The 22,136-nt window shown below is 41.2% G+C and overlaps 1 protein-coding gene across 1 annotated transcript; it reads right to left on the bottom strand.

Annotated features, from left to right (window-relative positions):
- Positions 1-5,598: 5,598 nt before the first annotated feature.
- LOC111569957 (ras-related protein Rap-2a) lies at positions 5,599-20,846 on the bottom strand. Its single transcript, XM_023272431.3, has 2 exons — positions 19,856-20,846; positions 5,599-7,323 (listed from the first exon to the last, which is right to left on the bottom strand). The coding sequence occupies exons 1-2, from the start codon at positions 20,167-20,169 to the stop codon at positions 7,086-7,088; spliced, it is 552 nt and encodes a 183-aa protein (XP_023128199.1). The 5' UTR covers positions 20,170-20,846; the 3' UTR covers positions 5,599-7,085.
- Positions 20,847-22,136: the final 1,290 nt, after the last annotated feature.

The following is a 22,136-nucleotide window of genomic DNA, read 5'->3' as shown; positions in this document are numbered from 1 at the left end:
AGATAATTACTGCAGTGATGAATATGTTTAAGCTGCAACATCTTATTTAACTCTAGCTATTTAACTCTTAGATTGTGAGGGAACACAATATCATTGTGACCTTAGAATATAACTCAGAATGCAGTTGCATGTTTTTCTGTTATAATGCATTATATTGTATAAGGTGTGATGTAGCCAAGATACTGAGCAGAGAATGACATTTTTTTCCAACAATGGTTTGTGAAATGTTTAGAATTCCCAAAAGAACAGTTCAAATGAAATAAAAAAGCACATTCTGATCACATTTTGATTGTAAGGCTCATCTTATCAACAGTTTTTGAGCTAGCAAACACGTGTGCCTGTGCATGTATGGTCTGTTTGTGATTTGGTTCAGATCACACTGTAATGCCTGCTGCTGATAATGGCAACCGAGATTATGACAAAAAATCCATATATTCAGTGGAGGAATCTTTCATTCTTTGCACAGATCTCCCCCATACACACACACATACACTCCTCGGTTACAGCCGCAAATTAGACTGTGAAATTGACAACTCATGTGTTGCCATCTGGTTGCCATGACACCTAGTTATTAGGCCTTCCGACAGTCCTAGCTCGGCTTGTTTGTTCCATCTTCCCCCTCCTGCACATCAACATTGTTTCCAGTACAAAAAGGCATGAAACATCAGAGGGGGGTTGAGAGTGTGGGCTGGTAACGGTTTTGCTCTTTTCAGCTGCAGTGACTTCCTGCTAAGGTACAGCACTGGCAATATGCGATCTTTCACAAGCACATCCAGAGGTCCAAAATCCTAGAAAAGGAAACCAGACAGGCACAGGGTGATATCTTAAATGTGACAACATGACTACACAGACCACGCAGTGGTGTGTCATTACTCAGTCAGAAAGAAAAACATTACCTCTAAATACATAAATTCTTTTTATATCACACTCTATTGATTCCCTCAATTCCTCTGTGCTGCAAAGGCACAAAAACCTCATTTCCACACATTTCAGCTCCCGTCTGGGCCACATTGAGACTTTAATGCTTCGCTGATCAATGAGAGGATTAAAGCAATTTAAAGCCTCCTTTGTTTGGTCTGTGCATTGGAATCTCCTTCATCCTCCAAACTGCTGAGCCAGCAGGGTGTTCCTCTACTCCAGAATAACAGCCTCTTGAACTTATGTGCCCTGGAGTCAAAGAGGAGAGGACAGACACGGCCTGTTTGTCATGGACTGCTACTGTATCCCACGCAGATATCTTTGGGACTGTGCTGCAGTAAAGGGGGAGATGTGGATGGTGTTGGTGGTGGCGTGACGCATGCAGCTCCCCCTCCTCTTTCCTCTTGACATTTGACATAGTGATGTAGAAGATCTCAGCTGGAACAAACACGGCGCGCTGTGCCACAGCTGCAATGTCTGTGCCTCTGAGCTGCTGGCTTCCAGAGCTGAGAACAGGTAACTGTGAGTCAGTGCCTATTTAATTCATACACCTACACCGTGGAACTCTGGGGGTTGTTTTCAAGCTGATTTTATTTTTATTTTCCAGTCTGTTCCCCGTCGAGAATTCTGCACCTCATGATTCCTGGAAAGTCATTCTTGCTCTGCAAGGACTCGGGTAAAAGATGAAGCTGCACAACAACTATTAGGCTGATTCCTGTAATATGTTCTCATTAAAACCTCCTCCACCGGACAACAAGGATATTGTGCCTCATTTGACTGTACGTTAGCACAAACACAAATGATACTGCTGAAGAGTGAGTGGTGCCAGAGGGATTCTGGTTCCTAATGAACCCTGCTGAGACCTCTCACCATTAGGTCCTCCAGCCCTCGGCCCCGTCTCATCAGGGTGGATAAAGCACCTCGGCAAGTGAGACGGCACAAACAGACCACACAGACTTACTCTTGACTGGCTTCCTTACATCAGGGGGCTGAAGGTGGATGTTGACAAGCGTCTCAGAGGAGAGATGCTGGCACACACTTGCTCCAGCTCTATTAACTAGATGTTCCCCCTCTGCCACTTCCACTCTGTGTCAGCGAATCAAAACAATCTCTGAACCTGGTTATAAGGCAGACTAAGGAGAAAAGGAGCTAAAACAAAGAGGAGTTTGGTCCTTTTTAATATAATCTCCTGAAACTGTTTCTATCTTCAAATTAATTTTTGGGTTTGTTGCTCTCTCATACAAGGGATTAACCTGATTTTGTGTGTCGACCCTTTTAAATTTTTGATTTGTGCCTGCACATGACCAGAATCTGACTGTGAAGAGGATATCTGATGTAGAAAGAATTCACGTCACAGAAACACTAACACAATAACCACTTACCAGAGGAAAGTAGGCAACTTCATATACCAAGTAGTATGTCTGTCTGTTGAAGTTGTCTATGATTCTATTATTTTTAACTGAAATCATTTGTGATTATTTATGCATTTCTTCCCTTTCCCAGTCTGTTTCCCATTCATTTGTGTATTGAGGCTTTATCTGCAGAGCTGTGCACTTCCTAGCTACAGAAAATGAGTCTCCTTGCCCAAACTACAGTCCAAATGCATGGCACAGCATCTCCGATGAAGCACAAACACATAATGATATACCCAAAACTGCAACATCGTTTAAAAACATACCTCTAGTTAGCTTTTCTAAGCAGAATAGAAAGATACAATATATGGCCACAATACAGGATGATATAGCTCCAAGCAGATAGAAGCAGTTATATAAACTAAGGAAACTGCACACTTGTCAGAAAGCAAAGTTAAGTTGCAATACTGTGCCACAGTTGTCCTATTCCCTCTGCAAACTCACCTCTGTTCATCTAGCCTTTGCACTAAAGTTTAGTTTCTCAGAGTTCTTCATTTGTCTTGCTGAAGAAATAAGCTTGGTTTATCTGTATTACAAGCATAAAACTGCTGTACTGACAAGTCAAATTTATGCTCCTGTTATTCTCCTGGTGTCTCTCAGGTGTCAAAGTAGAACTAAAGTCGCTGAAATCTAACTAAATTACTCATTTATCATATAACAAATTTTATCCAACGAAAAAAAATAAACAACTTGGGTTTTGTATGTATTTTATGCTAAAAATTGCTAGGTGAATAACCAAATTAATGAAGATTGCCATTTAAACACTATTCTCCTGGTATCTCTCAGGTGTCAAAGCAGAGCTGAATTCTAACAAAATGACTGATTTATCATATAACCAGCTTTACCCAAAGACAGTTGCCAACTGCCTAAGTAGCTAGAACAAAAAACAGATCCAAACAAATAGATGAACAAATTCAAAGCATGCAAATAAGAAGTATGTGGTAGATGTCGAGTGCACAAAGTGTGTAGCTAAAGGAGGTGAACAAAAAAGTGCAGAAAAATCAGTGGCACCACACACAGCCATCTACAGTAACCAAAGCACTGACATCTCCAGACCTGGGCCCTTAAGAAACGCCGGCTGACACAGTGAATGCAGAAAGCTTTTTACCTTGACTATGTTTGGGCATCTTGCTTTAGTCTGGCATCCCTGTAAGGCTGGCGAAAGGCTGTGTGTTGCTTTTACAACCTGCCGGGAAGACGAACGTGCTGCTGGGGCTTCTTGGCTCAAGAGGAAGACCTCCTGGGTTATCTTCACATATGGAAACCTCATCAAGCAGCATGACAGCCCTGCTGCTCTTTGTGGTAGCTGAATGGTTTCCTACTCCCCCTAATTCAACACTGGGAGAGAGTGATATAGAGAACAGATCACTGGATACAGACATTTAAAAGGCTCTCATCCTCTAAAACCCAGCATTATCTCTCTGTGGTCATTTACCTTGTCTTTTTGTGTCTTTTTTGGTTGTTTTAGGTCTCTTTGTGGTTACCTAGCATCATTTTCGTGGTGTTTCTGCTTGCCTTTGTGATCTTTTTATGTCTTTTTGCTGTTGTTTTAGGTCTCTTTGTGGTCACTTAGCATCATTTTTGTGGTGTTTCTGCTTGTGTTTGTGGCTGAGGTTGTTTTGTTGTTGCAGTGGCTGTATGGTAAAGGTTGTTTCATGTCTTTTTGTGATGCAATGGCACTTTCACCTACTATTAGCATTTTTACACGTCAATGTGATGTAAGATGAGCGTCCAATAATCTTAATTTTCTGCTCACTTACTACTAAAGTAAGTAGTAGCAGGGGGTAGTGAAGGAGGATTCCAGACATAGCTGTCATTTCCATCCTTGAACCACCCATCCCCCTCCTGCAAAGGTCTGATGCATTAAATCACAAGGGGAATCAACCAGCGATAGGCACAACACTATATGTTTCTGAATAGCTGAACCTATCAGATGTGTGGGCAGCCATTTATGTAGTCTGAAACAAGGACATAGGATAACTTATTTCTTTTACACCAACAAATCAAAGTAAAGATGGTTTTACCTTAGCTGTTTTACCTTTGATTTGTCGGTGTAAAAGAAATAAGTTATCCTATGATAGTTAACGACAAAATGAACATCATCCAAATGAAACAAGGACAGTAAAGGGGTAATGCAACAAATCTGATTTCGAAATAACTTAAAACTTCCTGCAGCTGAGAAGGGAGCCTCACTAAACGGAATGAAGCATCTTAAGCAGATATAACAGGAAGGATGCTGCACAGAGTCAAATGGATGTAGGTGAATGCAAGGTCATGCTTGTATGCAGCAAAGGTTCCCTTAATGTTGGGTTCCTCTTCATAAAGATGGCAAACTGGTGTCACACCACTGTCATCGTGTACTTTTCAAACTGTTGTTGACACATTTTTAGATTTAGCAGGACTAGTTTTCCAAACATATCCTTATCATTGATTTCTATTACACATGAATGACCATGGATCCACATTGTGACATACAGGAAAAAGATTCTGAAACCAGAACTCACCTGAGAATTATCAGATTTTTCAAACTAGCAAACTAATCTAGTGTTAGTAGTCAGGGCACCAGTGGGACAGAAGAAAGGGAAGCCGTATTGCAAATAGCGAATTTGGCTTATTTTTAAAATGTAAATAAATACACTACTAGTCAAAAGTTTGGACACATCTTCCCACTCAATGTTTTTTATTTAATTATTTTCTACATTGTAGATTATTACTGAAGACATCAAAACTATAAAAGAATACACATGGAATTATGTTGTAAACAAAACAATGTTAATCTTCAGTATTAATCTAAAATGTAGAAAATAATACAAATAAATAAAAAGCAATGAATGAGAAGGTGTGTCCAAACTTTTGACTGGTTATTTGTATATGAACACAAATAAATGACCACATGGCAAGATTTTAATCATTGTTTACGTCCTGAAAAGCCCGAAAATTATGGGCACTGTAGGTCCAAAAGTATAGCATTGTTACCTCTCAAATCAGTACAAGACATGCGTTATCAATACTCTTGACAGTGGAGCATCTTTGTCCAATAGTGACTCTGAAAACCACTTGTGTAGGTGAAAAAGATGTGGTCAACACCTGTAAGAGTGTAAGGTTGGAGTGGATTTTAAAACAATGTTAATCTCGTTATGTCGTCTTGTCGAGTAGTAAAAGAACAGAAGAAAGGAAGCAATTTGGTTATGAAACATTAAAAAGAAACAGCATTTCTTTGAGGGCGTCTATCCATCCACCTCATTTCACTGAAGCTTGGCAGCCGCAGTCGAGTGTTGAACGCACTTTTATTGTTTAGGTGTCAAATGTAACAGTGTCACCATTCAGAGAGGGATAAAGAGTAAATGGTCACATAAAAAAATAGAAAATCAACAATGAAAATGGTTACACAGGGAAAGTCTTTTTCCCGTGGCAACATAGATGTACAGCTGAGACAGTGTCCAGATCCAGACGTGTATGTGTTTGATTTGCACATGTCCACAGCCTATATTAATCTCAAACGATAAGAGTCCTTTTTTGTTTACTAGCCATGCATACAGTTGACAATTCCACATGTGTTGAGTCAGTGTCTTCATAGGAGCTGGCACTTTCAATACAAAATATTTACACTACCGTTTAGTATTCGTATTATCATCGCCTTTGTCGTTACTATTTGTTACTAATGAATCTGAATACTCTGAGCACATAAAGAATGGCATCGGGATTTTGAAACTCTGGAGTGCCACATTTCATATTGATACCGGAGGAGGGAAAAAGAAAAATGTAAAGTATGACAAATGTTGGCATCTTCACTTTAAATGTCACCCATTCCTGAAACGAGTTTGGAGAGATATTCAAACACTGAAAACACTCCTTGTCCCATCTTGATGAAGCAGTTAGTTATATTACTACTCAGCAATCTGCTGTCAGAGTCTCCCAGAGGGGAAAACAAAACATCACACGATATGTGAAAGACTCTGCTATGCCTACTATTATATCTCAAAGTGAGAAAATAGGAAAGAGATGACTGCACCAATGTTTCAAGAAAGACACTGACTTATCCATTTTCTCTCCATTCCTTTTTTAACCAACAAATAAAACATAAGAAAATGGAGGTGCCCTCAGGTCACCTCTTTGGTTCAGCCCTGTGATGAGTAGAAAAACCACCTGCCGACCACTACACAAACTAAACTGGGAGAAAAATTGTACATAGTGTAAATCAAAATACTCCTCAGTGTTTGAAACAACCGGAGAAACTGTTATTAGCTACTTGCAATTGAGTCACGGTAACAAGAAATGCATCTTGGTGTTCTGTGCAAAAAACTGTAATACAAACAAAACCAGACAAAAAAATGTTTTTTTTAACTCCATTATAGCAGATTGTTAACATAAAGAGTAGAGATCCCGATGTGTAATTCTTTGCTGATGATTTCCCCCCCCCCACCCACAACTGAAAAGATAAAAACAAACAACAAAATAGAGTAACATAAGGCGAGGGCATGTTCCTTTTTGTCGTTTGTCAATTTCTCTTGCGGCAAATTCCTGGCATTCCTCATTCAAAATGTATGCATTACTCACATGTTGTTATTAATAATCATGTCACTGCAAATTTTATGCTCCATTGAGTTAAAATCCATTGCGTTCAACCATGAATTTGTCTTCTGTTTAATTGGCATGTGCATGTGTGTGTCTAAGTGTGTTTCTGTCTGCTGCGAGTCGAAGGAGTTTCCTCTAAGTGGACTTTTTGCCCGGCCTGTTCTCGGAGGCCCCAGGGGGCTATTGTATATTGCAAGAGGAGCAGCAGGGGTCATCCTTGTCTGGCTGGGCGGCGTAGTCCATCTGCCGAACGATCTCAGCGAACAGTTCGTCTACCATGGTTTTGCTCTTGGCCGAGGTCTCCATGAACGGGCAGCCCCACTCCTCGGCCAGGGCCTGACCTTCGCTGGACGACACCTCCCGCTCGCTTTCCAAGTCCACCTTGTTCCCCACCAGGATCACAGGAACCTTCTCGTACCTGAGGACACACACAGACCCACGTCAGATGGCCTGTCGTGCACAGAGGACAACCAATGCTTTGGAAGTGTAGGAAAGCAATTAGTGAGTTTCTGGTTTGTTATGTTGTCGCTGAATTTCCAGTTTAAAAAGACAATTACCCCTTCAGAACTTGGACTTAACTCATGCTTAATGCAACAAAATGTGCTAATTGAACTACTGAACTAAACCTTTAGCCTTTGTGGGTAAAATATCTTCACATATTGCAACTATTCACTGATACATAAACCATAAATTCCAATTTGCATGACATCTTATTGAAATACTGCTACCAGGTCAAACAACAGTCTCTCAGAGAAAACAATAGACATTCTAGGAGTTTTTTTTTCAGTTTGGTCTCCTTCTTCAGGCAACAGTGGGTAAAATGCTGGGCACAAAGTCACGCCATGATGAAAAAATGTGACAATTATCTTCAAAGCATCAATTTAACATGAATTAAACTTTAATATCACCCAATTAAAGAAATTAAATTAAAGATTTCAATTTCTGATTAAGGTGTGCATCACGCAGTAAGGCAGCCCTACAATTTTATAGGTCAACTATCCATTTTAATGATAGTGTTCACCAATGAGCCAAAGCATTTTTTTCCTCCAATAGCAGAATGATAATGAGGTGTAGTCAGACCATTCTACACAACACCAGAGAATGGTCTGCCAATACGAGACTACTAATCAACAAACAGGCAACTTTTTTTAAAAATTAGAGTTCATATAATTAAAAATAAACTCAAGATTCCATTGTCTCACATCACTTTGATTAAGGTTTTGAGTTTCAACATAGCTAAATAAACACAGACATCTCTCTGGCTTGTGAATGCATGAGTGTATTGCAATGATGTGTGCTTTAAATGGAAATTTGTACTAGTGCCTATTGTACAGCTGACACCAAAATGACATACAGAATCAGCAGGGCTCATTTTTGTCAGCTTTTGTAGAAAAAAAAAACTAAATCATGGGTTTGAATGAAACGGGTAGAATTCAGATTAACAAAGCAGTGGATATAGAGTTGCACTAGCAGCTCGGTGAGGTTGTACTCAAGCACAGCAGCGCTTTGAGCTAAATGCTAATGTCACCTCCTAACATGCTCAAAATGCCAATGACAACATGCTTATATGCAGTGAGTTTAATATTAACCATGATCTCCATCTTACAAAAGAACAGCTGAGGCTGATGGGAACATCATTCGCTTCAAACCATGGCAGGGAGTTCCATGTTTTTTGGTGTATGACCCAATATTTGCACAGCTGTGATATTTGAGCGAATGACGGTTCAATATTAAATATCGTGAGATCACCAAAGTCATCAAAATTCATCCTAAATCAAATGTCAACGCAATCCATTCAACAGGTTTGATGACATTTCATTCAAAATCACAAATGTAATCCTCACTAGAGCAAAGAAAAGCCATTAGGTCACCACAGCTATTAGGGTTCATCCTCTGAAGACCATTTGTTCATACAAAACAGTTATCCAAATGTGATTACTATCCCTATGGCTAAAAACTCAACAATACAATCAAGAAATCAAGTGTTTTATAGTACTTCTGTATAAGTGCACTTTATTTACTGTTAAATTAAATTAACACAACTATTTCACAGTGCAAAACAACTATTTTTAGTTCAGAATCTAAGACACAATCTATTGTTTCCCCTAAAAGAAATCAGGTGTGTTTTTTCCAGTGCAAAACAACAAGAATGAAAATTTAAAAGAAGCTATCACAGACAATGTTCAAGGTAAATTAGTTGGCTTCTGAACATCAGCAAATTTTGACAACCTGACAGTCATGTCGAAATTGTTTTTACCATCTGTGTGACAAAAGACGCTTGGCCTTTTTAGAATCCTACGCTCTGCAAGCAGCAGCTTTATGAAGCTCTGCTGGGTGCTAAATGTGGGCTTATTGTGGGTGGAAGGCTAAAACGGAGAGGAAAAGATGTGTTTTTGAAATGTTTCTACTTTAGTGCACTCATGCTCTTTGGCCTTGGGAGGAAGCTTTTCACATCAAGAACCAGGGCGGCATCCTCCTGCTGTGAAGCGCCTACCACTGAACCTCCTCACCGCCCACCCAGCCTCGTGCAAGTCTAAAGCCTGACCCAGAAGAGAACGGGAATTGCTGTGACCCCTGAGGGTAGCAAGTGGGCATAATCCTTTGAGCTCTGAACTCCCTGCCATGTCACCGAAGCACATGTCACTGTGGAACTGGACTACTTTAAAGACAGCCAGAGGAGACGGTCAGTCAAAATAAACAGGCTGCTGCACTATGATTATTAAAAAGAAGCGTCTGTGATGCAGTTTCACCAATATAATCACTCCATCAGTTCTGATATTGGGGAGCATGGCACGCCTCTGAGGCAGTTTGTACACATCAGAGGCGATAACAAAGCTCAAAAACATCAGAGAGAGAAAGCAGATAATGCGCATTCACAGCCTCCAAACCACAGGTTGTTATTTCTTTCATCCCTATCTGTATGCAAGATTAGCGAGGCAGCACCTTCCATCTGTTGGACTCACTGTTTGAAGCAAGTTTAAATGTCTGTGTTCACGACGCTGAGCAACATAGCAAAATCTCATCCGAACACCCATCAGCATCATTAGTTTTTGAATGCCCTCTCGCTCTATGAAATATACATGCTCCTACATAATTCACAGAAAAAATATCCTCATCCTTATTTGGTACAGTTACTGGTATACAAGGAAACGGCTAACGCTGGGCAGACTGCAGAAGCAGCAGCTGTGATACATTTTCAGGTCGAGCAGCCTGAGCATCTCTCGGAGGTGAGGGGCTGCAGGTTCAGCGTTAAATGAGCTTAAACTTGCCGACTTTGATCTGCTCATGAATACGTAATCCTGTGAACTTTAATGTTAACTCTCCTGCTCTGTTCCCAGGGTCAGCTCACCGGCCGAGAGCAACGACCAGGATTTAAGAGACGATCTCGGAGGTCGGCCGGTGTGTGACCAAAAGTATGACGGTGTTCCTCCTTGAGCTTGGAGGCAACATGGATGTAAAACTACAGCTTATGCTTCTCAACTTTAACATTCAGCGTACAGGGCTCAGGTGTCATTAACTGCAATCCTGGAGTCAACCAGAAATCAGCAAGACTGTGATTTTCCTAAGAATTACTTGGGACCATATCTAGTTGGTGGTAGGTCTTTTTTGCCTTGAACCTTAAATCTGCTTTCCCACCTTCACTCAAAAAAGCCCCCAAACATAGTTGTGGGTGAGTAGATTGAAAGGCAGACGCGTTACAGTTATAGTTGTATCCATTTAGGAGAAGCCACAGGGGGCTCAGTGTTTAGTTGGGGTAATGATGCTATTTTTGTAAGTCTCTTACAAAAGTCTTTCACCACCCACTGGTGGTTTTGACTCCACTCTCCCATTTAAATCTCTAAGGGAGGTATGTGGCCACCTCACTATCCTATATATCATTTACTGTCACGTGATGTTTGCACACCAGCTCTGTTCTTACTCATTTTAAAAATCTACTCTTCTGAGAGCTACATATACGCTCCACTTAAACCATATACTGGCAAAAACGTCTTGGCAAAGTTTGACATAATGTGTCAGTCTTTCCATTTTGTACATGTCATAAACAATATTAATCCATTCATCAATCAATGGATCCTGTTGTTGCAGCCATTTACGGGTTATGACCTTCTTACTTGCTGCTAGTTAGATGGACACAAGCTTCCTGTCTTTAGCACCTATCTCTTGTGGAAGGTTGCCCAAGTATAGAATATCACATCTAAAAGGGGAAGTGGTTTGAAGAACCTCCTGTATAACCTGGTCTCCAACCCTCGGAATTAGTGTAGTGTCGCTTTTGTTGAGGCGTTATGAAGAAATGTACAAGATTCTTCCAACAGAATTCCCTCCAGCTCGTAGAACTAGTGGTTTTCCATTGTATTCGGCAAACAGCTTACCAGTCATCCTGAGAGATAACCTCATGACTCTCACTAAACCAATTTTCCTTAATATACAGAGATGCTTGCGATTTTCTCTGAGAGAAATAGTTGTAAATCTTGGAAATGGTTTTAGTGTTACTCTTGAATATATTTCACCTCTCATCCAAAAGAGTAAGAACAGAAGAAGCCTTTGGATGAGTGTCTTTAAGAACCTAAAATATGAGTACAATCGCTTTTTACCGAAGCTCCCAGCAACATTATCATCAATGTCAGATAGTTTCTTCTCTTCTTTACAATAACAACCAGACAAGAACTGAGTGGATACAGATATCTAGTCCATAAAAATCTCCTTGTTGTACTTCTGTCTGCACGTCAAATGTCAGACATCAAATGAAAGAAACGAACTATAATTATCTCGGATGTCCCGAACAGCGGCAGGAATTCAAGTAAACCCCGTCCTGTAACGTCATATTAAACACTGGGATGTGCCACGTGTTTATGCGCAAGTTATGAAGCTAATTTAGGCCCCATTATAACAGTTGCACAGCATAAAGACATCTGGTACCAATGGAGAGGGGGTCTATATATAGCCATAATAACAGAGGAGAAAAGCAGCAGTCTCAGGAGGTGCGAGACGGTGGCTGCCACGGATACCGAGGTTCCCAGGGACTCGGCATAAAGGGTGTCGGCCAGTCTGCGTCCGCACCCCCGATTCAGCCATTACACACAACAGGCCTCTAAAGACAAATGAAAAACTGAGGCTGGTTGTGTTGGCGCTGCGACACAAACAGCACAAACATGTCGTGTTTTAGCCTTCAGCTTGTGAGCCTGATGCCAGAGGCACTGGAACACTCTGACTGCAAACATCCATTCAAGCCGACCCAGACACATCTTATCTATAATGCATGATGCAGATCAACTCACACAGGCCTTGCTGACGGACGGTGCAACCCGGTGGCCCAAGAGCCCCTGGATCCGACTCTGGCCAACACCGTCAGGATGAGGGAGGGGAAGCAGGCTGTGCACTGGGCCTCTGGTGAATAGGGTTTTTTTTTCTTCTTTTTGCAGAGGGTCTTCAGTTTAGTCAGAGGAGAGAATTCAGCTGAGTCAGTTAGCACCAAAAAGCTCTTCTTTTCTGGTACGTTAGGGCAAAGAAACATTTTCTCAGGAATATTTTTCGACAGAAACATTTCGGATTTTTAAAATAATCACTGATTAGAAATAAAAAGACAGGAGTGCTTAAAATGCTGCTTAAAATCTCTTTGGCATTCCCTGAAGATTATGACAACTAATTGTCTGCTTTCCTTCAAACTCTGATGCTAGTCACAGATGATAGAGATGCTGGCCAAGAAATGTCAGAATGGATGAAAGATGAATGTGTACTGAACTTGACAGACTGTACAGTCATCCTTGAATCTGATGTATTACAGCAATACTGTGGCACACGACTTGCTCCCTGGGGGTAATTATGCTGTCTGACATAAATTACTTCTCTTACACAGCACACAAGCGAAAAATGTAAAACGCAAAAGTAACATTTTACTGGAAATTTGCACAGATTGAGTGCATGATACTGAAAAGAGAATGTGCTATAACCACATTATACAGTACAACACATTAAATAATCAACACTAGTTGTAGTTAAATAATTAAAAAAGCAGAGCAACACTTCACTCTAATGATAAACTTACTTCAGAATACATAAATGAATTACCCAACTTTGCATAGTTTGATTAGGATGCATAAAATAGCTTATTAGCTGCCTGCTTCTACTCTTCAGGAAATTTTATGAGTTTTTTTTTTCAATAAACGCTCACTGTATGACTTGGTAAATAACAAAGAAAAACTATAAACCACTTATGTCTAGACAGCTTGTTGCCTTGATGTTTTCATAATTGCCTGTTGTTTTTTCTGCCTTGACATTATTCAAAGCAGCAGCTTAAAAATCCTCTTCAGTTCATAATGGGCCTCCATAACAAAAGTTCACTGGCATGCTTGGCACTAACTAACAAGCTCTGTTTAACTGCAGTGCAGTCAGACAGCATCTCTACTTCCTGTGAGTATTTTTGTGCTACATAACTTAACTTTGAGATAAATGTTCAGTTTGTAGCATCAGTGGGACTCTTGCAAAGATACAATGTAAGAAGTAACACACCGATCAGCCACAGGATTAAAACTACCGCCTGTGTGGATGCAGCTAAAGCTTCCCTGAGCCGGTGAGGCATTGACTCCACAAGACCTCTGAAGGTGTCCTGTGGTATCAGGCACCAAGGCGTTAGCAGTAAATTCTTTAAGTCTCGGAAGTTGTGAGGTGGAGCCTCCATCGATCGGACTTGTTTTTCCAACACATCCCACTGATGCTTGATCAGCCAGAGATCTGTAGGCCAAATAAACACCTTTTATTCTTTGTCATGCTCCTCAAACCATTTGTGAACACCTTTTCAGTGTGGCAGGGTGAGTTATCTTGCTGAGAGAGGCCATTAGGGAACACTGTTGCCATGCAGGGCTGTACGTGGTCTGCAGCAGTGTTGAGCTAGTTGGTATGTGTCAAAGTAACATTCACATGAATGCCAGGCCCCAAGGTCTCCCAGCAGAACATTGCCCAGAGCATAACACTGCTTCAGAGGAGTTATCTTCTTCGTGTATCCTGCTGACAATTCTTACTCAGGTAAGCAACACACAAACACCCGGACATCAGCGTGATGTTAAAGAAAACGTGGTTTAACAAACCTTCTTCCATTGCAACATGGCTCAGTTCTGAGGCTCATATTAGTTTCTGAAGTGGAGACTCTCAAAACAGAGCAGAAAGAACCTGTTGGTCTTTCAGACATTTTCATCAGGGGCTCAAAACAACAGTCCACAGCATAGATCTTTCTGATCTGATCATAACTGCATTTTTGTGGCTGATATCAATTTTAGGGACTAAGAAAACCTGAAACTGATCTATTAGCTAACATTGTTGATAAATGCATATAGTTTATAATGGAAAGGAACAATGATATGGTCCTTGTTTAATAAAACCAGCATTGTTTTTCACAAACTAGTAACCAAATGACAAAGACAAAGTTAACACATATATACATAATGTGTGCTGCAGACAGTGCTGAGAGTGTAGGCAGTTATAGCAATTGTAGGCAATGAAGTTGGAGCTGCCCTGCTGAGAAAACTATGTGAGGACGCCATTTCTAAATTACCCCAGCACCTTTTTTCTGTATTATGTTCTCTTTAAAAGGTTTTCATCGCAGAGTATATCAGACATACCAATATACCTGTGACACGTTTTTCAGCAAGTTTTTCAGAGTATGCACTAACCTTTAATGTTACTAACCTGCCTGTCTTGTCTTTTTGTTATTTTGTTGTTATATGTAAACTGCTGAACACTTCAATTTCCCTGGGGATGAATAAATTATCTGTCTATCTGTCTATCTATCTATCTTATAATTTCTGTCATATATTGGTTGGGTGCAGGACCTGCCTTGTAGAAACGTTCTGACCCAGCTGTATAGTCATCACAGTTTGGCTCTTGTCAGAGTCCCTCAGACTATTATGTTTGTCCATTTTTCCTGCTTCCTACACATCAACTTTAAGACCTGACTATTAACTTCCTGACTAATATATTCCACCTCTTGACAGGTGCCACTGTAACAGCATAATCAATGCTATTCACTTCACCTGTAAGTGCTTTTAATATTGTGGCGGACTGGTTGTAAGTCATAGAATGAATGTTTTGTGTGTTTGTAAGACACATTTCAGTTAAAGGGGTATTCCACCAATTCCTGTACATGAGGTTTTGGTTTACCAGGTGGTATAATGTCTTATGGAAGTGTAGGATCGTAGTTTATGGGGTGTGATCTACACCAGGGACTAAAAGACTCTTTATATAGAGCAATTTCAACTTAAAACACTGAAACATAGAGTTCACAAATCAGCTCTACTGTTGCTTTACACAGAAATGAGTTTAGTGAAGAAATTCATGCAAGATAAAGTGTAACTGCTTGTCCCTTGGGAATCGTCATGCTCCCAGGAGGTCTGTACTCTCCTTTGAAGGTGGTGGGACCATGTGTTGGGGGTGGTGGCTTGAGCTGTAATGTACCATACTGTATAATATAACACATACAGAAACCTGCTGGCTTAGCTGCCGGCCTGGCTGTCCATCGCCTGCTGTGTTGTGGCCTCTGTGGAAGCCGAGAGCAGGAGAGATGTTTACATTCTTTATCAAAAAGACCTTTAATGTTTACTGGGGAAGGCTCGATTTTGTGCTAGTGGAAGATGAACTGGTTTCCCAGCTGCGTATTTCTGCTGCTAAATTCACAGAGGCTGATAACTTGGGAGTAACTCGTGCTTGTGTGGCTTCAGCTCCTCTCTGCTTATTAAGGAAGCAGTGTATTTGAAAAATTATAGAACATACGTGTGTGTTATCATCTAATAAGGTAATCCCTAACAAGAGTCCACAGCACCTGCTGTGAGGTTTAGGCACAAGGATATTTTAAGATGAATGCATAAGGTAGAATGGCAACTTCAGCGCAATGGCAGTGATATTTAGCAGGTACTGTATAATGTTTAGAGTGTGACTGATATTGGATTTTTGGGGCCAGTGCTGCAACAGTATGTTGGCTGATAATCTTTACATATATGTACATGTACAATCTCAAAATAGAGCTGAAACAACCTGTTGGTCTTTCAGAAATTTTCACTGGGGGAGTCTGAACAACCGCCCACAGCGAAGGGCCTTTAACACATAACTCTGAATGCCCAGTCAACTGTTAAGTAATCATCGCTGACCTTTAGCTCTGTTTATTTGCCCAGTTTTCACAATAGACAGAGGCATCTGGTCAAACTGGGAGAGTCTGGTTACTTCTAATCTCAACCCTTTCAACCAGTTGGCACATGAACAAGCCTTGAAATGATAACTCCATAGTTGGTGAGCCTTAGCACACACGCACTGTTAATTAAAAGTATGTGGACTCAAAGCTAGGGTAAGTCTATAACTATTAAATGAACAATAACGGGGTGGGGTGCAGATAAACTCTCAACAACAGCAGCACTGCATTACAGTAACACTAACAATAAGGTTTATTACGGCACCCTGTTTCACCTCTTCCTTCTTCCCTATCCTGACCGTGGCACCTTCTATTTAAATGCTCTGTAAAATCACCAATCACAACACATCCCTGGTGTATACTTAGCTGCGGCTGAAGTGAGGAGTGATGAGGTCCCTGGCTGACACAGGCAGGCCAGGGTGTAATCATGTGCACCCATGGCCTCTGTGCTAAAGCCTGTGTGTGCCGCTATCAGCAGCCACTGATAGATGCTGACAGGGTTCAGAGTGACAGCGACGCACTGCAGCGCCTCTAACCTGAGCCAACGCCGATATAGTCGTGACGGGTCATCAGTATTTTGGCAGCGCGGAAGGACAGACGGGCGAAACAATCTGACTGCTGAGGCCAACATAAACTCACTTTTTATATAGTTGCTGCCCAAAATCGGACACCTGTAACCATTACACTCATCTTTGCTTAAGGATGCTAATGGAAAGTTTCACCCTTTTTCCTGCTGTCATCATGACTTTGTCTCCTCAGTTTGCAATGCCGTGTGTCTTTTGATATCTCTACCTTTTTGATCTCTAAAATGATCCTGTCTTTTCCTGCTACAGGTAGTAATTTCCACCATTTCCCACAATGCCCTTCAACCAGCTGCACAGACATTGCCTTAACTTGTTGCATTTCAGAGCGGGATAGTAATGCAGCCTTTCAGTTGGGAAAGAATTGTCTGAAAAGATAAAATGTCTTGATGCTGCAACGCATTACGAGCAACTGTCTGTGCATAAATTGTCAATTTACCGCCTTTTATCAAGGATTTCTCACTGTGTAATTGTTGAAATTCAGTGCAAATTAGTGAACCATTCAGAGCTGTCTGTTCTACCCCCACAAATAAAAACTAACAAGGATTGAGAATCCAATAGAATTCTAAATTTGGGCAATTTTCTCAGTAAATTGACAAGATAATCTGTTTGTTTTTTACATTTAGCAGCAAAAAAAGTGACTGCCACACAGCTTGGTAGAAATGCAAATGTGTTTCCTGTGCTGATCTTTAACAGTAGAATATAGAATTGTATGTTCTGTTTTTCCTACTGCATTACATTTTGCACATGGACAAAATGTGCTTCTGTTTTGTCAGTGTGCACAACTTTTCTGTGAGATGGTTATAGAAAGAAACCGCGCAGTATGTTCCTAATTTACAGTCCTGTCATTGGCTTTTCTTGTCTGTATGAAATCATATTCACTGAGACAGCAAATGCATCTGGCCACGAGTCTTTGTGTGGATGTAACAGTACAGTATGAGTTAGGTTTACCATATATAGTATACTTACAACCTAGTCCTATCATATACCTGCATATAACAGAACTTCTCTGTATGTTGCAAAAGTCTGTAAACAAACAGCAGAGTAAATCAAACTGTTCCTGTTTCTGCTAAATTATTTCTTGCACAATCAAACAGAATTGAACTGAGTATCCAAAGAAAACATGTAGTTCCATTCAGAACGAACTCTGTTGAAGGAGACTGACTTTAAAACATGCATGATCTGTGTTTCCAGCCGAGTCCACATGACGGCCAGGACTCTGAAATGAACCAGTGTGTAGGAGTAGCGTGTGGACTGCGATGTTTTTGCTACAGAAAATAAATTCCCCTGTGATATCAGAAAACAGCACCAGACTCGGTGTTAGGTGTGAAATCACATAACAGCCTGGCTGCATCTGCTGTGTGAGCGCACATATAACATTTACATACAAACACACACCATCGACTGAACATACCTCTTCTTAACTAAATGTTGCAGGATGGGGGTGTGACATGTCAGCTTCATTCTTCCATCTGGAGGCTCTTATTAACGGGATTGTTTGGAAGGTGCAATAATTGAAAAAGTTGAAATCCAATTAAGTGACAAAATACTAAAAGGCAGCCGAGAAAAATAAACATCTTGACGATGATTAGGTTTCACTTGCAGGTGGGAGAATGGAACGGTAATTGGCACCGTCACAAAAAAGACTGAAACAAAACACTAAAACATGACACAACCGCACTATCCTATTGCCGGACATAATCTAAAGTAATTAGCCGTATCAGTATAGAGGATGAGCTGTGAGCTGATTATAATACTTCTTTAGACAGGCTTTTCCCTCTGGAGTCCCTAAACTGACTGTAACACCTGCAATGACTGATGAACCCACACAGTCGCAGCTCAGTGGATGCTGTAGCACAGAAACTGAGCTAACAAGTAGGAAACCAATGATACTTTACCACTAGGGTCAAGATATAACTGTGGGACTTTTTGTATCATAGTTGACATTTTTGCTGTTTTCTGGCCGAAAATCAACATGGCCACCTATAACCAAACACCACATGGCATTTTTACAGAAAGGTTCTTCTAAAATATTATATATACAATTGAGTAAAATTGTAGTAACACTGTCCACACTTGACTCACACACTACTTTATATTAAATAACTCCTTCTAGTCTTGCCAGTCTTTTCTTCAGGAGGAAATGACATCATGCAGAGCAGGTCATGTGATCTGGAATTAACACACTTCCTTGAGAGGTGTTTTTGTAACTTAGGGGTAACTTAGTTAAGAGTGATTTCTCGCACTCAGATACATTTTTAGATTTGTTATTTTCCATGTAAAATTTGATATATTGCCAAAAAAGAAATATCTGTCATGACTATCTCAACCCAATAACAAGACCACAACAAAAACTATTTTTGAATACGCTTATTTTATTATTGTTTAGCTAATTAGAAGGTGATTGTTATTAAATTGGGACGGTTATTTAGTTGACATTCTAGTGAAATCCAGTCATTTTTTATTAATAAGTGATTGCTTCCATAATAAATAATTATGGAATTTGTAAAAACATGATCATAATGAACATAAAAAACCATTTGTTCAGTAAAAATGTATGCCAGCTATATCCCATGGACTTCAAAAGTCCCTCAATTATATACTGAACCACTGCATGTTCTGACTGGGCTCTATGATGTCATGCAACACCAGCAGGTGAGCCTACAGTACCTGTATGCTGCAATAACCCAACATCAGCACCACACAGCCTCATCTAACCTCTCCCTGCAGTGACCTCACATCTGGATCGTCTGTTTGCAACAGCACTGAGACATCTCAAGCTCTACCTAAAGAGATTGTTAATTAAAATCCCTCCTCAGCCTCTCCCCTTCTAAAACCTACAGTATTTTGAGCTGCTGTGGCTCCTTGGAGCTCTCTCCCTGCACTGCACTGAATCCTGGGTAACTCCTGGCTGGGTGTTTCACTGCCACAAACACAGCAACTTGGCAGAGTTCTCAGCCAGACTGGGTGTTGGAATCAGCCCTGTCTAAAGTCTGTGGAAACACTGGGGCAGCAGGGGTATAAGAGAGGGGATCTGGCTACCTATAGGGGCAGGTACACCAAAACAGACTGAGATGTTGCTCTGTAGTCTGCACAGCATCTCCACAGTTCTCGGACCAGGCCGAGGCCCATCCTGAAACCACAGGGCCCATCAGGCCACCAATGCATGTGTAAGAAATAACCATCATGTCACCAACCTTTTCACTCTTATGATCTGATCTCTCATCGGCTTTATGTCCTGGAAGCTCTGCTGGTTGACAAGGCTGTAGACCAGTATGAACCCTTGGCCGTTTTTGATGTACAGGTCCCGCATGGAGGCGAACTGCTCGGTACCGGCGGTGTCAAGGATCTCCAGCACCGAGGGCGACGAGTCCACCTCGATCTCTTTGCGGTAAAAATCCTCTATGGTGGGGTCGTACTTCTCAATGAACGTCCCGGTGACAAACTGCACGGTGAGGGCGGATTTCCCGACCCCACCGCTGCCCAGGACCACCACTTTATACTCGCGCATCGTGGGATTTTTTGAAATCAAGTCGGGTAAAGGGATCAATCTCCGCGCGTCATTGAAATGAACCCAAAAAACGCTCCACGGCACGAATCACAGTCACCATTCGCGTCCCATTTTGCACGGCTTGTCAATAACACGGTCTCGCTCACCGCCGCCGCCGCCGCTGGCTGCTGCTCAGCTATGGCAGAGCACAAAGACTCGGTGCCCCAAGATGGATTTCATTGTAGAAATTCCCCCCATGCAGGCCAGACACTGACAGCTAGACGAGCATCCGAGGACCGCAGAAAAAATTGTGCACAGCGGAGGAGGAAAATATCGCCCGACGATGTGGACCGTGCTGGTTTTCATCTGCTTAGCTCAGCCCCCATCTCTGTGCATCATAAAAAAAAACAAACTTGCTCCATCGAGGACACTGGGAAAAACGCTGGGTTAGCCCCGGAATGAACTGCAGGCGCAATTTTTCAAGCAGCGCGGCCGCTTCGGGGCTAAGCGGCGCCGAAAACCGCAACTGTTTGGACACTTTAACGGCACAACTTGCGTCTCTTTGTCTGCTTTTTTACCATCTCTCGCGGGTCTCCGCTGCTCCCCCGCTCTCCGGTGCGATTCCAGCCGCCATACTCTCGGGTGGAGACCCACGGCCGCTGCGTAACCAGCCGGTCCCCGCTCGGCTCCCGTACCGAGGCAAAAGAGGGGGGGTGGGAAAAAAAATAAAAAAGCGCAAGGATCCGCCCTCGTCAGATGGATCTGCGAACAGGCCAATGACCGCCTCCGCTGTCTGCAAACCTCACTGGTGTCTGAATGGGAGCCGCACGGAGGCAGCCAGTGAAATTAAGCGGTGACATTTCCGTTCATGTGTTAAAATTCCCATCATTCGGTTGCCCCAGTGACATCCACAGAGAGCTCGTCCAATCACAGGGGCGGCTCGAGGATGTGTATCCAGGAGGAGGAAAATGCAACCGGATGCTGTTGCTATGGTAACGCTGCATTTTTTTTTTGTTGCTGTTGTTGCTGTTGAAGTCCATGGGATATATCTTGCATACATTTTTATTAAAAGTAAAAAAAAAAAAAATATTATGTCTATTATCATCATGTCTTTACAAATTCCATAATTATTTATTATGGAAACAATCACATTAATAAAAAATGACTGGATATCACTAAAATGTCAACTAAACAACCGTCCCAATTTAACAACCACTTTCCGATTAGCTAAACAATAATAAAATGAGCTTATTCAGAAATGGCTTTGATTGTGTTCGTTTTATTAAGTTGAGATAATCATGACAGATATTCCATTTTTGGCAAAATATCAAATTTTATATGGAAAATAACAAATTGTATCTGTGTAGATGAAATCACTCTCAGCTAAGTTACTCATTACAAAAGCACCTCTCAGGGAAGTGTGTTAATTCCAGATCACATGACCTGCTCCACATGATGTCATTTCCTCCTGAAGAAAAGACTGGCAAGACTCCAAGGCTTTCTTAGGTATTTAATATAGTGTGTGAGTCAAGTGTAGAAAGTGTTGCTACAATATCTTTACAAATAACTTGCAATTTCAGTTTTACTCAACTGTATATATAATATTTTAGAAGAATCTTCCTGTAAAAATGCCACATGGTGTTTGGTTATAGGCGGCCATGTTGATTTTTGGCCTGAAAACAGCAAAAATGTCAACTATGATACTTGTCAACTATGTTACATAAAGTCCCGCAATTATATTGACCTTGTTTTTGTTGCAGCTGTCCGAATTTTGAGGATGCTGCATAAAAAGCTGCTTCACCTCATAAACACGAGAGCTATGATATTATTTATTGATTTCTACCAATGCAGATTGCATTACAAACACATATTTGGCTTTTGGAAACGGTGTATTTATTTAGTTACAACAACAACTTCCCAGTGCAGCAGCCCATCTTATTAAAATGCTACACAAAAAACATCTGTGCAAAAACTACACGTGACAAATT

This window comes from Amphiprion ocellaris, chromosome 11 (genome assembly GCF_022539595.1).
Source record: "Amphiprion ocellaris isolate individual 3 ecotype Okinawa chromosome 11, ASM2253959v1, whole genome shotgun sequence".
Lineage (NCBI taxonomy): Eukaryota > Metazoa > Chordata > Actinopteri > Pomacentridae > Amphiprion > Amphiprion ocellaris.
The sequence above is the reverse complement of the archived record's forward strand: the minus strand, read 5'-3'. Positions and strand labels throughout refer to the sequence as shown.

Coding starts and splice junctions, on each gene's coding strand:
- LOC111569957 (XM_023272431.3), bottom strand. CDS start 20,169: ATGCGCGAGTATAAAGTGGTGGTCCTGGGCAGCGGTGGGGTCGGGAAA. Junction 7,324..19,855: donor CAGATCATAAGAGTGAAAAG/GTTGGTGACATG, acceptor GTGTGTCCTCAG/GTACGAGAAGGTTCCTGTGA.